The sequence below is a fragment of the Plectropomus leopardus genome, chromosome 7 (genome assembly GCF_008729295.1).
Source record: "Plectropomus leopardus isolate mb chromosome 7, YSFRI_Pleo_2.0, whole genome shotgun sequence".
Lineage (NCBI taxonomy): Eukaryota > Metazoa > Chordata > Actinopteri > Perciformes > Serranidae > Plectropomus > Plectropomus leopardus.
The window spans coordinates 31,113,888-31,130,469 of NC_056469.1; the positions used below are offsets into that span (position 1 = coordinate 31,113,888).

At 37.7% G+C, this 16,582-nt stretch overlaps 1 protein-coding gene across 2 annotated transcripts; it reads left to right on the forward strand.

Annotated features, from left to right (window-relative positions):
- The first annotated feature begins 359 nt into the window (after positions 1 to 359).
- rab5ab (RAB5A, member RAS oncogene family, b) lies at positions 360 to 13,411 on the forward strand. Of its 2 annotated transcripts, none has more exons than XM_042490132.1 (6): positions 360 to 543; positions 2,948 to 3,174; positions 5,192 to 5,343; positions 7,869 to 7,991; positions 8,261 to 8,354; positions 12,242 to 13,411. In XM_042490132.1, the coding sequence occupies exons 2-6, from the start codon at positions 3,009 to 3,011 to the stop codon at positions 12,355 to 12,357; spliced, it is 651 nt and encodes a 216-aa protein (XP_042346066.1). In that variant the 5' UTR covers positions 360 to 543; positions 2,948 to 3,008; the 3' UTR covers positions 12,358 to 13,411. The 2 variants fall into 2 exon arrangements, with proteins under 2 accessions (XP_042346066.1, XP_042346065.1); XM_042490131.1 differs by having other exon boundaries at positions 360 to 539.
- The last annotated feature ends 3,171 nt before the right edge of the window (positions 13,412 to 16,582 follow it).

The following is a 16,582-nucleotide window of genomic DNA, read 5'->3' on the forward strand; positions in this document are numbered from 1 at the left end:
TCTCAAAATATCACGACTTTTCTCATGATATTATGACTTAAAAAAAATCCCTCAATGTGGACCTAAAACTACACAACACCCTTCCAGCTGATAAATAACAAACAGTCTCTTACGGGATGTTTAAAAAAAAAAAACAAAAAAAAAAAATTGTAGGGGTTTTTTTTTTTTTTTTTTTTTCCCTGGGGAAAAGTAATTCTTGTTTGGGGCCTGTTATCATGAGGAAAGTCACTTGCTGTGTCTTGTAGTGTTTTTTTTTGGGAAAGCCACATACCAGTAAATTTGGAATAAACCCTAACATGTGATTGGTCCGTCGCAGCATTACGTAGGGGGATTGTCAATTCCAGTCATACGATCTGTCATCATCCTTCGTACAATGCGAAAGGGGAAGTTGAAAGAAGTGGGAGAGGGACATCGCGGAGCCTTATGAAATCTAACCTTACTGTTGCTGTCTGGGTAATCGAGACACTGTGAAGAGACACTGAAGTGCCACAAAGACTGTCCTGGAGACACCGCTCACATTAACTAGCTTCCTCTTTTTGGTAGGTGAGTGGCTAATATTAGCATGCTAGCTAAGGGCTCCTCCCGACAACGTTCGCTTGGTGTCTATTATGTGGCTAGCTAACGTTAGCTAGCCGACACTGGAAGGGCCAAGCTAGTTAGCGTTAACGTTAAACGGCCGGTGAATCCGGATCAGTCGGCGTGTTTTTAGATCGCCTATCTTAACCTACGATAATAAAACAAACATACGCGACTCGTTTTAGTCCACCGATTGGTGAGACAGCTCACCAAATTAACGTCATGCAGCTAATGTTAGCTAGCTGTCATTAGCTGTACACACCCAAAACTGCATCATCTGTGTTTTGGCAAACGTTATCTAGAGTTAAATGACAGATCTGAGGTGTGTGATTTCGGCTTGTATTTGGGTTTAAACTACTGTTACGCAGGCTAACGCCTTTTATTTGTTTTACAAGCAGGGATTGTGTTTAGGTTAGACATTTTGAACTCACTAGGTAGCTATGTTGCTAATGTTAGCCGTGTGCTAATACGAGCCAGTCAACAACAACATAACAGGTTATTTGTGGTTAACTGTGTCGTAACGCGATTTCGACGAAGTTGACAGTAATTATATTTGGACTGATGCTGTGTGTTTTCGTGGTTGGGGGGAATGAGAAATGTCTAAGTTACAGAGAGAATCTGTTGTTTTCTGGTGAGTAAGGCTGATGTTGTTATTCAGCGTAAATCTACACACCGGCAGATAGAAAACAGTCTGTAACTTAACCCTAAAATATTTTCCCACACATGTGCCCAGACCCGTGTGATACTAATCCCCGTTATGACAGTCTGACTCACATAACTTTAAAGCTACAAGCAGGAGTTGCCCAAGGTTTGTTGTTGCTGTCACACCAGTTGGTTAACTTTTTGGCATTTCTTAGAAGTTGCAGTCAATTTGGTACAGGTGAGAAACTTTGGAAAGAAGATCAGATGCCTTAATTTTGGGTTACCTTCAGGTGGACCCATTATTTAATCAGCCAAAGCCCAGCGTGTTTTTGCCATACCTGTTACACTTATTTGCTCAGTTAGTTATGGCAAGCAACCAACTATTGTTTGGAGAGGAAACAAAGTGCAGCTGGTAATGTGAAACTCATGTTGACTCAATACAATTTCCATGGAAGGAAATTTACTGTAGTTCACTTTCTATTATCTATTACATTTTGGTCTCTAGGAGAGTTTTAAAAGACATATATTGTAAGAGCAAAAGTATAAACTATGACATTGACATTTATGAGTATTTCACCAGTTCTACAAACAAATATGTGCATAAACAAAAAAGATTTTAAAAAACTTTGTATTTTTTTGTGTGTGTGTCCACGACTTCTAAAAGCATGTAATAAACAGTACAGATTTCATCAGTCCTATTTCATCAGCAAGTGTTACATAAGGTGTGCTATGATACATTTCTGTATTATACCACAAATGGTCTTTAGTTTAGGGGTCGTGCACTAGAATTTTTTCATGGTCGATATAGATTATTAGTTGTTAATGAGACCAATAACCAATATATGGATCTGATTTGCAATTTCAATAAAATTTAAAATCTTTCTGTCAATATCTAGAATTTGGAACATAACAAGTCCAACACTAAACTTTGTTTGAATTCCTTTAGCAAATGTTTAATCAAAACATATACAGAAAGTTCCCAGTGACTTTTTTTTTAATAAACTTGAAAATCTGAATAAAGAATTAATAAAAACAGCTCTCTGATGTTTTACAAAGTAAAAGTGCCTCCCATGCTGACACTTTCTTTGCACCTTTTTAAATCATCATTAAAATAAAACGCTGATACAGATAATCAGCAAAATGCCAAATATCAGCCCAGATAATCGGTCGGGTCAATAATCTGTAAAGTCTTAATGCTCTCTGTGCTGGTTTCAATGTCTGAGGCTGATTTCACTACAGAGGAAATGCTTGTCTTATTTAGCCTTAAATCTTGAAAAACTATGTACCAATCGCTGTATACGATCAAAAACTACAGCTAATAAGAAAGTTTTCAGTCTGTGCATCTCGATTGAACCATTTTAATGGCAGCAAATTGTATCTCTTGGGCAAAAAAGAGATTTGTTTTATTATTCTAGTAGGTGACCAACGTTTTTTAAAATATTTTTGTAATAATAAATAATTTATATAGTTAAAAATAGATATATATCAATACTCTGTAACAATACAAAAATATTGCAATACTATGCTTTATCGATTTTTTTTCCACCCACCCCCACAATTTACAATTGCATACAGTAAAAAGGTCAAACTATACGCTTAAATTTCTAATCAAATGCAGAAAACCTGTTTATCAGCGTAAGCCTAAACTATCCCCTGACACTGATTTTTGAGCCATTTAGATTTTTTTTGTGACAGAGACACTTTGCCTTCTTCTCGCTCTCCTTCTCAGATATTTTCTGCAGTTTCTCACAGTACGTCAGCCTCCAGAGGAAGAGACCGGGCAGTGTGACATGGCAAGTAGAGCCGGAGCTACACGACCCAATGGGCCAAACGCAGGCAACAAGATCTGCCAGTTCAAACTTGTGCTTTTAGGAGAGTCGGCTGTGGGGAAATCAAGTCTCGTACTTCGTTTCGTCAAGGGACAGTTTCACGAATTCCAAGAGAGCACAATCGGAGGTAAGCATCTCTGTAAAGACCATGTTGTAGCTTATTTTCGGTAAACAGGACCGCTAAATTGTATGCAAGGAGTGATATCACCGACATACTTTAATACTTTTCATGGGAAGACTTGAAACGATGAGTCACACGGTGGAATGTGCGTTGAATATCTAGATCATCCTTAAAAGGCTACACACAAACGACTATTACAGGAGTCATAGTTCCTGGTCACTAAACAGATTATAAAGTGTAACAATAAAATCAGCTTTTGTGGTATCAGAGGACAGAAAAAGTTACTAAGAGCAGAGGAAATAGGTACAAAGGTGGTTTAACGCCCCACCCCCCCAAAAAAAACATGGTGGCAAACAATACTGGATTAAATTAATAAAAGGGAAACTAAAAAGGAGATGGAAAATTGACTGTTTGAAGATGACCAATAGAAACAGAGAACTGTAGGAATAATAAGTTGATTCAAAGTCCCGGCCTCTTCGTTACTGTTGTCAGGTCAGACAGACTTAACAAACGGAAACATTGAGATGCTGGTCGTTGAGCAGGGGTGCTGCCGTGTTTATCGGATCGTTTCTGCATTTAAAAAGCCAACAGCGAGGACTTAAAGTATGTGATGAAAGGAGATATTCACGATGGGATGCTGGATGTCATGTGTTTGTAAATAAATAGCACCAAAAGTTACTTTGGGGCAGCAGGTAGGAGAGATGATATAAACCAAAGAACGTCAGGCTTGATCTGGCTAACGATAAGTTTCCAAATCTCTTAAATGTTATCACAAAAATGAGGAAGCAAATCAGGCTGACGCTGGTGATCAGACATTAGGCTAACTCCTTAGCAATTTCACTTACGTAACCTGTAGATGTGACTATAAAAGTAATGTGTCCGTGAAGATTTTGACACCTATCTGATGTGTGAAGTGTCACTTTAACAAGTTTCACAGCCACATCTTCTAACTTTCTACAAATTCTTGTCAGTATAGAGAAACGTAGCACCTGGCACATGTAACTAAGTTTATCAGGAAAGGGGAAAGTTGATTCAACGATCTGACAGATAGGAATCTTGCCAAACTGTTATTAGAGCACAAAGTAAAAAGGAGCGGCACTTAAAAAGGGTCAATTAGGTGAAATCCACATCTAGTTCCTGGTATGTCCAGCTGCTGCCCAGCAGGTTAACAGTCAGTTATTATCTATATATAATATATAGATAATATATAATTTCCCTTTAGTAAACTTACTGCTTACAGTTTAGAGGTCAACTGATTTATTGGTTTGTGGATTAATCGATAGGATGTTTTACAAACTATCGTCATCAGCTGATAACAGCCAATGGCTCAGCCGAAGCTTTGCCATTAATCAACAGCGAATAATCGAGGGTGTGGACAGACACCGTGCCGACACCCCAATACCCCGTCACCCCGTTAATAAAACGATCAGTCCCGTCATTGTGTGTGTGAAACATGCTCAGCAACAGTATCAAACATTGAAATGGCGTTCTACCCCTGCAAAAAAAAAAAGAAAAAAGAACATCCGAATATCTGAATTGAAAAGCGAATACCTACCGAATTAACAAATACCCTAAAAGTCCAGCCCTAGTTTAATCGAGCAAAAAAGAGCTCCGCCTATTTCTGCTCCAAACTCAAAAAGGTCACTGCTACGAATGCCAGAGGGGCAAAAGTGAAGTTGTACTGAAGCGTGCAGGTTTGAATGTGTGTAACTGACTGAATGTGAACAGGCCACTTTTCTGTCAGTTAATCTGCGGAGAGCAAATAAAAGTTAAAACGTGTTTGAGTGAATCCCACCTCAGTTGATGCTTCAGCACGCATCCAGATTTTGGATTATCAGTATAAAACATGTTTGATATCACTCGGGCCCCGTTTTCAAAATGTGGACTAAGTCAAGCAGATAATCCTCCCGTGTGTGCCTCCAGCATCGCTCTTAAATTATTACCTTCACAGAAACACAGTTTTGTGCAACTCAGTAGCTCCGTGCCCATTTGTCACCGGTTCCTCTGCTTTGTGCCCCTGCAGCTGCCTTCCTGACTCAGACGGTATGTTTGGACGACACAACAGTCAAGTTTGAAATCTGGGACACAGCTGGTCAGGAGCGCTACCACAGTCTGGCTCCCATGTACTACAGAGGTGCCCAGGCAGCCATTGTGGTGTATGATATCACAAATGAGGTGAGTCAGGTGCCAGCTCTGCTGCCGTGTTGTTGCTGTTACCAACGCTGCTGTCACTAACCAGAGCTGGAACTGTGTTGTTAGGATGATGAGGAGACAGTAGAGGCCAAGCCAAAAAACGTATTTACATATATTAACAAATTAAGAGAGTAGTCACTAAACAATACGCTGTCTTGTAGACATGCATATATGTGATGCATATATATGCATCTGTATCTATCTGTAAGCAACAGGACAAGATCTCAATATCGTAAGCGCTCTGGTTTCCATTTGTAGTTTGAGTTGTATTGACCAATCACATTTGAGCTGCAGGTAAGCAGTCGGTGTGGAGGAGCAGAACGCATTGGCCAAAATGCAGTCTCAGAAGCCATCGGCTATCTGCAATTTACAGGGTTTGGACTGTCATGAAATACCTGGAAAGGTCATGAAATTTGCAAATAACAATTACAAGGTCTGGAAACATTTTTTAAAAGTAAATGTACCCTGAAAATTTTGTCAAAGTCATGGAATTCTGTTTCACAATCCTGTCTAATATCACATTATTTGTCCTGACTGTCGGAAATGCAAAAATCCAACAATAATTTTAGGTTTTTTTTACAGTTTCTGGCAGTGATAAATAGTGTCAATTTTGGTGATTTATGAGGTCAAAATCTGCCAAAATGTTTTATTCAAAAATCACCAAATGCTTTAAAAAAACAAGCCAAAAGCCAAAATCTTTTCCTCAAAAATCAAAATGCAAAAAAATAGGCCAAAAATTTTTTCTTTAAAAATCCCTAAAAGTTGTTAAAGAAAAACAAAGCCATATGGAAGAACATATGGAAGGCATGTTTTCTTTTCAAATTGCCAGTAAAATAAATGCAAAACACGGCTATTTAAAGTTGAATGTCCCTCCCCTAATGCCAACCATAGTGCCAAGTCACTCCCCAGTGCTAAAAAAAAATAAGTAAGGGTGCTTTAATGTCATCAGACCAACAGCTGATGAGTTCTGAGATGATTGGCAATACATGTAGAACTAATATGTACATCAGTAGCGTGATGCCAAAAGGTCACACGTGACTGCACTCAGAAATATGTACATATACAGCAAAAGCTGTTGGACTTTTGATAACAAGGACAACATCCAACAACAGCCGCACATTATTCAACAGGTCCAGGACACCACCTGACTTTCACCTGCAAAATGACACTCAAATTAACTCGCACTGACCAGAAGAGACTCAACACGCCCAAAAAGAGACACCGAATAACTGCAAAGCAACACAAAGCTGATCAAAAGAGACACAAAAGTCAGTCACACAGACACAGAATTACTGCAGAGAGCCAGACAACTACAAAAAAACACTCAAAGATGCAGAACAACTACAAAGACCTGCAAAACCACCACAGAGTCTGTGTGTCCTGCTCCTGAACAGGAGAGGCGGTGGGGCTGTTTACAGATCTGCACCCAGATATGCATCTGTACCCATATCCACTTAGTCTATACACTGAACAGTGAGTGTGCTGATTACACTGAATAAAAGCTGCTATTGAGGCAGCAGCTGATTCTGCTTGTAAATTGTGCTTGAAAGAGTTACAAAAAATAGGACGAGGAGAGTTTAATGTCGACATTACTGTCAGCTATGAATATTCCATCAGTGACAGTGGTCATAAAAAAAAACCCAAGAAATTTGGCCTGTAAAAAAGTGCTGAAAATTGAAATATATATATATATATATTAGTGTACCATAACCCTGCCGGCCATACAGCAAACAATGCTGCTTTCACTAATATGAATAGTTCTGATGATAGTTTTCTGAACATTTTTCCCCTTTTCCCCCAATTTAAAAACATAACTCTTTTTCAGGTTATTAATTTCTGGCAGTTTGTGGGACTTTTTTTGGCCAAGTTGCTCATAGCTCTTTTCCCCATGTTTTTGGAAGAAATAAAACAAATTTGTGCAGGTTTAATAACAGTGAAATATGAATCAAAATCGAAATTTCCTCATAATGAAAAGCAATACTTTACTGCATGTCTTATTAAAACGAGCGTGGTCAGCGGCGGATGTAGATTTTGTAGTAAATACGAACATAAAGGACCTTCTGAAGTATTACTGAATGTCAGAGTACACGTAAATTTCCTTCTGTGAGCACTTGACACACAAACTGGTTGTGCTTGTGTTTCATGAATGAGACTCAAGGTCTAAAACAAAAACTTCTTTCTCCTCAGAGCTCAAAGAAAAGGCTTGTAAGCCCACGATATTAATATTCTTTCTATGTTCTCTGCATAACTCCTGCATGCTAGTGTAGCATAACCCTGCCGCCCATACAGCAAAAAATGCTGCTTTCACTTCACTGACTTTGTTCATATTTCATCAAAAGCATCTTTTTAATGCGTCTGTTAGAGGCCTTGATAAAAAAATGAGCTAAAAGCATAGCCAGACGTCACAGGAAGGCCCCTGCTGTCCTCGTCTTCACATCACATGGATCTGATTGTTATTTTTCACTAACTGAGTCACCCCCCCGTCCCCTCCCTTGTTTGTTTGCCAGGAGTCATTTGTACGGGCGAAGAACTGGGTTAAAGAGCTTCAGAGACAAGCCAGTCCAAATATTGTAATAGCTCTGGCTGGGAACAAGGCTGATCTCGCAAACAAGAGAGCACTGGACTTCCAGGTTTGTGTCCTTTAAATCCACATCAATTAATTTGTAAACAGAAAAATCGTTACAGATAAACTGTAAATTGTGTCAAAGTCTGTGGAAGCTACCATAAAACATTCACAGACTGATGATTATTGATGAAACATGTCAGAAGAAAATACATAAGCTCTGTCCGATCGGCCCCTGTTTGGGACATACCCGCTGTGCTTTGTCCACATTTAGTCTGTGTCCGTACAAACTGGCGACACTTGAATGAATGATTCCCTGATGTTTCACTTTCACAGGACGCACAGTCATACGCAGATGATAACAGCTTGCTTTTTATGGAAACATCAGCAAAGACCTCTATGAACGTCAATGAGATATTCATGGCCATTGGTAAGTGTCTCATATCTTAAACTATTCCATCTTGTTTCAGATATTATTTTTGTTTTTTATTTAATATCTGTGCAAAATACAATAATAAATCATGTATGCAAAGCTGCATCTTATCCATGTCTTACATATTTTGCAAGTATTGAAACTCCAGAGGGAAAGTTAACCTTTTGTCTCACCCTTCACTCCCCGCCTCGGCTCATATAATGTTAACCCTTAGCTTTAATATTACACACACACACTCTGCGCACAAAATGTGCTTTTCAAAATCGAGCTTTAGGAAATATTATACATTAAAAGAGTTATTTTTTTAACCAACATCAGTCGTAATCATAAATATTAAATATTCATTAACTTTCAGAACTTCAACACTTTAGATGCCAGGGTTTTGTCATGATGCTACTATGTTTTTTTAAAAAAAGATGTACTCCTGTATACTTCATGCCAAGTAGATTATTTTGATTATCGCAGCTTGAGATATGTCAGTGAATTGCAGCATTATTGTTTGTGACAGTGCATCTTGTGGAAATAGTATTTATTTTCTTCGTATGCCAATTAGGTGGAAACTGGTAAAAATGACAAATTCCAAGGCAAAAGCCCAGAATGACACCCAAAAATAATAATATGCATGTTTTCATGCTTTGATTGACATGGGGTCAAAATTGTGGTATGATTGGATTTCAATGGTGCTTTTTTTTTGCACAACAATTTTGTTTTCACTGTGTATTTTAAACTTATTGTAGGAGCTGAGCTGGAAATTCAAAATTTGAACAAAAATACACAATCTTGCCAAAATTTCTGCCATATGCATGAACACAGCCAAATCAAAGAGTGAAGAATGAAAAGTGAATAAAATATGCCAAACAGTCCCTAAGGACTAAGGGGTATGTATGTATGTATACACATACAGTATATGTGTACTGCTTGTACACATATACTGTATAAATATATACACATATCATACGTATTTCTGTAGATTTTAATAATTCTCATATAAACTAAATTTAGGGCCCTGATACAGCAGCCGTCTGACCAGCTGTAAACAGACGGTGCTGCATCAGGCTGAAAGTATCATGTGTGCATGTATTTGCATTCAGGTGATAACTGTCACTGAAAGCTGGACCAGTGAGGATACGAAAAACGCAGTGGGTGTTTTTTTCACAGCCTTCAGTTGTAGTTAATTTCACGGCTTTGCAAACAAATGGAAGCTATTTGGATAAACAAGATTTACTATTAACTCTTTGAAACCTGGTTTGACAACACTTTTCTTGTGCTGCGTTCAGATGCCTTTCACAAGTATATAAACCTCTGAATTCTTTTGAAAACATGGGGGTGAAAGGCAATGAGCAACTTGGCAAGAATTACACTACAAATTGCAAGAAAAAGGCCAGTTTTAAAAAATATTTTTATTAAGCAAGGGAAAAATGTCCAGAAAAATATATTTTTAATTATTGTGATTATACATTTAAATGTATGTTACATGATTATTTTTACTTTTTTGGTCTTTTTTTTTTTAGATCGTGTACTTGTTTGTTTTTGTGTTTTAGTTGTTGTTGCCAATTTTCTGATAATTCTCTTGTACTTTTTTTTTTTTCTTACTCATTTTTTGCAAATTTTTGGGTCATTTCTTTTTTAGTTGCTAATTGCCTTCTCACTGTGTTTTTAGAAGAAATCAAGCTAAAAGGTTGAGCGGATACATTGTACAGCAGTTGTCGTGCGTTGAAATTAAAGGACCTGTTCAGAGCAAATAATAATTCAGAATTTGGGGCAGGATTGTCTGCACACAGTTCTCAACATGAAGGTGACTGAGCTGGCAGCTTGCAGCTAATGGTGCTAACACAATAAACAGTGCAAACAACAACAACAGTGCTGACAGAGCTAACAGTGTTACCTTGGGGGGAAACTGGGCAGTTGGCGTATGAGCACAGTGCAGAGTGGCGGCGATGAGCTTGGCAGTGGGATACACTCACAGCGACATGCATGTGTGCACAGCCGGACTGTCAACAACAAGAGGCATTTAATTCATTAATATAAAAATAAGGCCTTAATTTGTATTAAAATGTCTTTATTCAGTATTTCAAAAGTTGTAAAAATGCTCAGAACTGGCAAGTATTATTTTATGGGTCTTTTTTTTTTCCTTTTCCCAATTTTAGTTACTGTAAAAACTGTCTGAAATTTAATCCTTTGTGACATTAAAAAAGTCTTAAATCTACCTTCCCTAAAATGATGTCAATACTTCACTGTATCATCTCATAGCACATAATAGTTTGCTGCTGTATTAAAGCTTTGAATGACGGATATAGCTCCTTTAAATTCACAGCCAGAGTTCCTGTGGATCCTTAAAAACTCTTAAAAGCCATTTACTTCGATAATCTAAACATCAGGCCTTAATTGATATCAAAATGTCTTAAATCAGTTTTTCAGAAGTCTTAAAAATGCAAATATTTTTATTTTTTAAAATATTTTTTTAAAATATACAAATTCACCAAATTTCCACTCATGTCATATTGTATGTAACAATAAACATTAGGGCAACATTATGTAACTGATGTTTCACAGTTTCCTTTTCTTCAGTTTTGATTATTGTAAAATCAGTCTTAAAGTTTATTTCGAGTGGCAGTAAAAAAGCCTTTAAAAGTATTAAATCTCGCCTTAAACTGTAAAAACTCTGCACAGCCCAGAATTGTCTCCTAAGTAAACTGGTACTTACCACCCTTTTTTGGAAACGTCCTGGTGGTTGTTGCAGTTGCATTTGGTCAGACCTCGTCCCTGGTTTCATGTCGGGAAGAGACGTCGGGCTTCAGCTGGTCTAAAGGACACTGTGGCCTTTGAAGAATGCAGCATCTGAAAGCTGCAGCTTCATTTGCATTTGACGAACACAATGTTTTCTACTATAAAGCAACAACACAGATTTCTTGCTGCTGCAGGAGCTGGTTTGTGCAGCAGAGTTGCCTCCACACCCACACAGGTGTTCTCACTCCTGTTGCCTGATTGCACTTCCTCTCAAGCTCAGACTGTGCTTGACTGACAGCTCTCTCACCATCCTGTGGGGGCGGGACTAATGACAACATCATTATGGTCAGCTTGTTGATTTTGGCGGCATCACATAATATCAATGTGATTAAAAACACATAACGCCTATTGAACGATAGATAGTCCCTTTTTTTTGCAGTTTTTGAAGAAAACATTTTGCTGTTTTTTGCTTCTTGTTTTTTTCACTTTAAAAACTTTTGGTGATTTGTGGAAAACATATTTTGGCATTTTTTGTCCTTTATAAATCTCATATCCTGCACATTCAAATCCAGAGGACATAAATAAAAGATTTTCTCTGAAAATATTAAAATGATCTTTGCTGCACACTGCAGACTGGGACCAGGGTCATTTAAAAGTGGTGTAATATGTGTATTTTACTAACTCAAAAACAAGAGGATTTAATGCAGAGCTACTCTTAAAGGAATACTTCTCCCACAAAATGACCATTTGTATATCAAGTACTCACCGTGTGTCAGTTTTATTTTGTGAAGAAAACTTTTGTCTTTGCTCGCAAGCCTTCCAGTGAACACATTATCCAAAAAAGTAGGAATCATTTCTCACGACCTGAAGTTAAACACAGTATGATTTAACTTATCCAGTCTTATGTTAAATGCTTTGTTGTCATCTATGTCTTCATGAAGAGTGTCTGCATTTTTCGGATTCTCCGTTCACCGTGGAGGCGTTCCAGAAAAAAGCTTATTTCTTGAAATTCAAAGTAACAGGCGTTATGTAAAGCAGGATTTATAAATAGTCATTTTGCTGGTGAAGTGTTCTCATCACGATTCATTTTATTGTCTTCATGGGTGGGGTTATCTGATGATCTACGGTGATTTCATGTTGTTGCTTTGTCATTGCAGCAAAGAAGTTACCCAAGAACGAGCCCCAAGCATCCGGAGGCAGCAGCAGGGGAAACCAGGGAGTGGACCTGACGGAGACGCCTCAGTCCACCAGCCGTCCCTGCTGCAGTAACTAACACAGCTCTTCCTCTTCATCCCTCCCACACACATCCTCCCTCCTCTCCTCCTTCCCAACTGAACATCTGGACATCGGGCTCCTCGGCTTCCTGACGTCAGACCAGACCGTCAACCTCACCCCCCCCCCCCCTCCTGGAATAGCTAAAAGACTCTGTATAGCTGCATTTCTAATACCTTTTATTTTGTTGATGTTCTTTTTTTTTTTTTTTTTAACTTTTTTTAAGAAGTGTATATCAGTATAATGGATGCATGTATCACTACAACGCCTAAAAAAAACACATTTTTATCTCTTATTAGTTGGAAGACTAACCCCCCGATTTAGAAAGACGAGCGAGCGAGGAAACCTGTGAACGTGTGATTGTGTCGTGCGTGAATCTCCGAGTGTGATCTGCGGATGAGAAGGTGTAGCCTCATTTGTCACTTCACAGGGATGCGAGTGGTGTTGCCTGTAGTGCTCTTTGTGTGCGGGTTGTTAAGCTCACAATCAGAAGAAAACCAAATTGTTCCCATCTCGAGACGCCTGGCTGCTCGGACTGTCTGTGTGTCTGTGAGGCATCGATGCGTTGACACGGTGCCAGGAAAGGACTGTTGTGCAAACCAAGAATCCCTCCCTCCCTCACATCTGTTACACAAGAGGACGTCTGCATCCAAGAGTGGAAAGTGCGGAAAATAAATTTGGTACGGTCCAGTTTTTTAAAAAGTTGGAACACACATAGAAAAAGTGAGAGTACTGTAAAGAAAACCCACCTTATGTGCGACCATCTGTAGAGCAATACGAGCTTGTCAAGTATGGAGGACCAAATCTGCCACGATAAAAAATAAATCAGTGACTCAGTATATAAATAAATTGGAATAATAAAGGTATATTCAGGACAAAAAAATCTCAATTATCAAATAAATATGCAGGCTTATTTTGAAAATAAATAAATAAATATGCACAGAAATATTTATTTATTTCTCTTTTTTTTCTTTTAATTATTCCTGTATTTCATTGACCATGTGTCAATTAAGGGGCGTGTCTTCATGTCTCAACAGCCATTGGTTAATTAAAATGAGAGTTTACAGATTGATTGTACTTGTCTCGTGACCGACTGTGAGCCACTTTTTTTGCTCACTTTTGGCTTTTATGACTTTTTGCTGATGTTGTTGAGCAGTGTCAGATCGAAAAGTGGCTGACGGTATGCCACTACTGATTCAGCGCGTAAGGCGATCCCTCAGCGAATTAAGGAAATACAATGAAATAAAAAAATAGGGTAGTAAATAAATCAGAAAATTAATAAATACAGAAATGAATAAAGTGAGAAATAATGAATTAGGAAATTAAATATGAAAATAAATAAAAACAAAAAAAGAATAATTTGTACTAAATAATTTTATTTAGTTTTTTTGTATTTTATTTCTCTGTATTTTTATTTTCAAAATAAACCTGAATATTTACAAGACAGTTGACACTTTTCTTTCTAAACTTATTTCTTTGTTATTTTTAATTATTCACTTATTTATTGAGTCATGTATTTATTCATTTATTTTTCATTATGGCAGATTTGGTCCTCCAGAATTTAGAAGATTGTGGAACAAAAAATGCTCCATTAAGGAAGTTAAATTTTGACACTTTTGACACAGAAAATCAACAGAAAAACTTGACTTTGAACATTTTGCTTTGTGAGTTGCAAAGACTTGAACATACGACTAGTTCTGCTTGTCTTTTTTGATCCGTTTCTGTCAGGGCCAGTAGTCAACCTGCATCAATTGATCTCAATCAAAGGTGGGGGGGTGTTTTTAGACTCAGCACGCACACAGAAAATTGGACCCATTGTCACAAGTCTGTGGAAAAAAAATGTATACTCTAACGTTGTTATAGGGTGCAATATCGCAATGTCGTCTTCTTCCTCCTTTAGCACAGCTTGCCGAGCTCGTCAGCTGACCAGGAAATTATTTAGAGATTCCGAACAATTGTACAGTTCAATATAGGTCTGCTTTATTTTTATTTTTAATTTTCATCCTACACCTCGTCACAAACTGGTCAAATGTTAAGCAGTGGTGGTCTTTTTAGGTATATGTAGTGTTATTAACAAAATCCCTCTCTCTGGTGTCTTGTTACTTTTTCTCAGAAATGGTCCATGGTCATGTTTGAAAGGAACTTTTATTGCATTGCACAGTGTTGATCATGTTTTAATTAATGACTGCCCTTCGATTTTATATGACGGACTGTATTGGACTTGCTAACCTCCGGCATTAAGCAGGTAGCATCATTAACCTTACTGGTGGTCTCTTACAGCTCAATGAATTTTAATGATGTAAAACAGCATTACTAGTGATGGGCTGATCAGTTTTGAGTGTCTGAATACAACTTAATAAATTCAATAAAGAGGTCTCTTGTGCGCCTTTTTTGCACTAAATATGTCGCTGGTATCACGTCAGAGTGTAGAAATGATATAATAGAAGTTTTTGCTTTTATTAAAACAGAATTTCATTTTATTCATTGAAAGTCTGCACCATAGAGAAGTAGGGCCGATTTAAGTTTCTTAAGTCGTTGTTGGGATTTATCACCAAACTGCAATGATCAATAGAAAGATAATCAACTGTTTTAATTCACAGTCATTTATCAAGCAGCAGCCATGCTGGCTGCTCTGTGAGGATGTATCAGCGCAGTGCATGACTTCAGCTATGTTTAACAGTCTTAGTTTAGCATTTTAAAGGGACAGTTTACCCCAAAATTTAATCTTTAGAATATAGTGGAAGTAGACGGCACTCAGCTTGGCTCAAATCAATTAGCTTAAACTTAACAGATGTCAGATTTTCAAAATCATATGATCGTAAATTAAGTATATTTCGGGTTTTGGATGCTCAGTTGCACAAAACAAAAAAGGTATTTGAAAACAATTTGAAATCATGATCAGGATTTTCACTAGTTTATGACATTTTTAAGACCAAACAATTAAATGATTAATTAATTAAATACTCCAACAATTCAGTATTGTGCCTCCACAAAGAAGGGGACTTTTAAATCAGTGTGATTTAAGTCATCGCAGCACAGGCCGAAATATCCAAATTTTTAGTCCCAAGAATGGATCAAGTTTGAGAAATCCTAATCCTGCCACTCCCAAAACGGTTACTTGACATGCCATGTTTGCCATGACCCTTTGAAAACTGAGCAAATTGGTTTAAAGTAAAATGACAAGCGGGAAAAAAAACATGAGCAACTCGACAAAAAATGTCCAACAAAATGCAAAAAATTAGTAAATGATAATAGATTAGATTTTAAAAAACAACAGGAGAATTATTATAAAATTATTGAAAAAAAATAGAAAAAAATGTCCAAAAAACAAAATTTATAATTATATTAATTGTACAATTAAAATTTTGTTACAGGAAAAAATCTATTTTAGCACTTTTTTTTTTTTTTATCATATTCTTGTTTTTGTTTTTTCCTTTTTTTTTTTCATATTTTCAGATAATCTTGTAACTTTTTGTACATTTTTTCCTCATATTTTGTCCACATCTTGTTAAGCTGCTTGTTGCCTTCTGCAAATGTTTGGAAAAAAATCAAACCAATCTTCTCAGGTTTCAAAGGGTTAAGCTGAAGTTTGAAGTTGACGTGTTTGTCAATAAATTGATCGTTAAAATAACATTTAGTTTTAGCTCTGCTTCCCTTTCTCGGATGAGCTCTGTTGTCCGCTCCATGTCCCGAGTTTCTCGAGTGTTTCCACCATCTGCCTCCTCTCTCAGCTCTTGGCTGTGTTCCACACTGACACTTCACACACTTCACACACTTCACACACTCCACACACTCCACATCCTCAAAGTCCACCGGTCCTCTGAACTCTCAACCAGTCTGATCACATGTTTGGCCGAGACTCAAATCTCAGTGCAGAACTGACCTCCTGCTCCTGTCAATTATAATCTTTACAACCTCATTAACGGCCTCTTCATCCAGCGCCGCCCACGCAGCACCGCAGGCAGCAGGCAGGAGACGGAGAGAGGAGTCGTGAGGAGATTCAGGGATCAATAACCGGTCAAACTCATGGTCTCCCTCTCCTCGGGGCAGCCTTGATGATGCCCCTCATGAACAGACACACAGTGCTGTGTATTAAAGGGTCAGTTCACTAAAAATTACTAAACATGGTCTGACTTATCTCTAGTGGCATCTATTCTGGAGGTTTGCCCAGGTTTTTTAGTTTTTCTTGCCATCACCACAGTGTGATGGAGAATGGGATTTTGTTG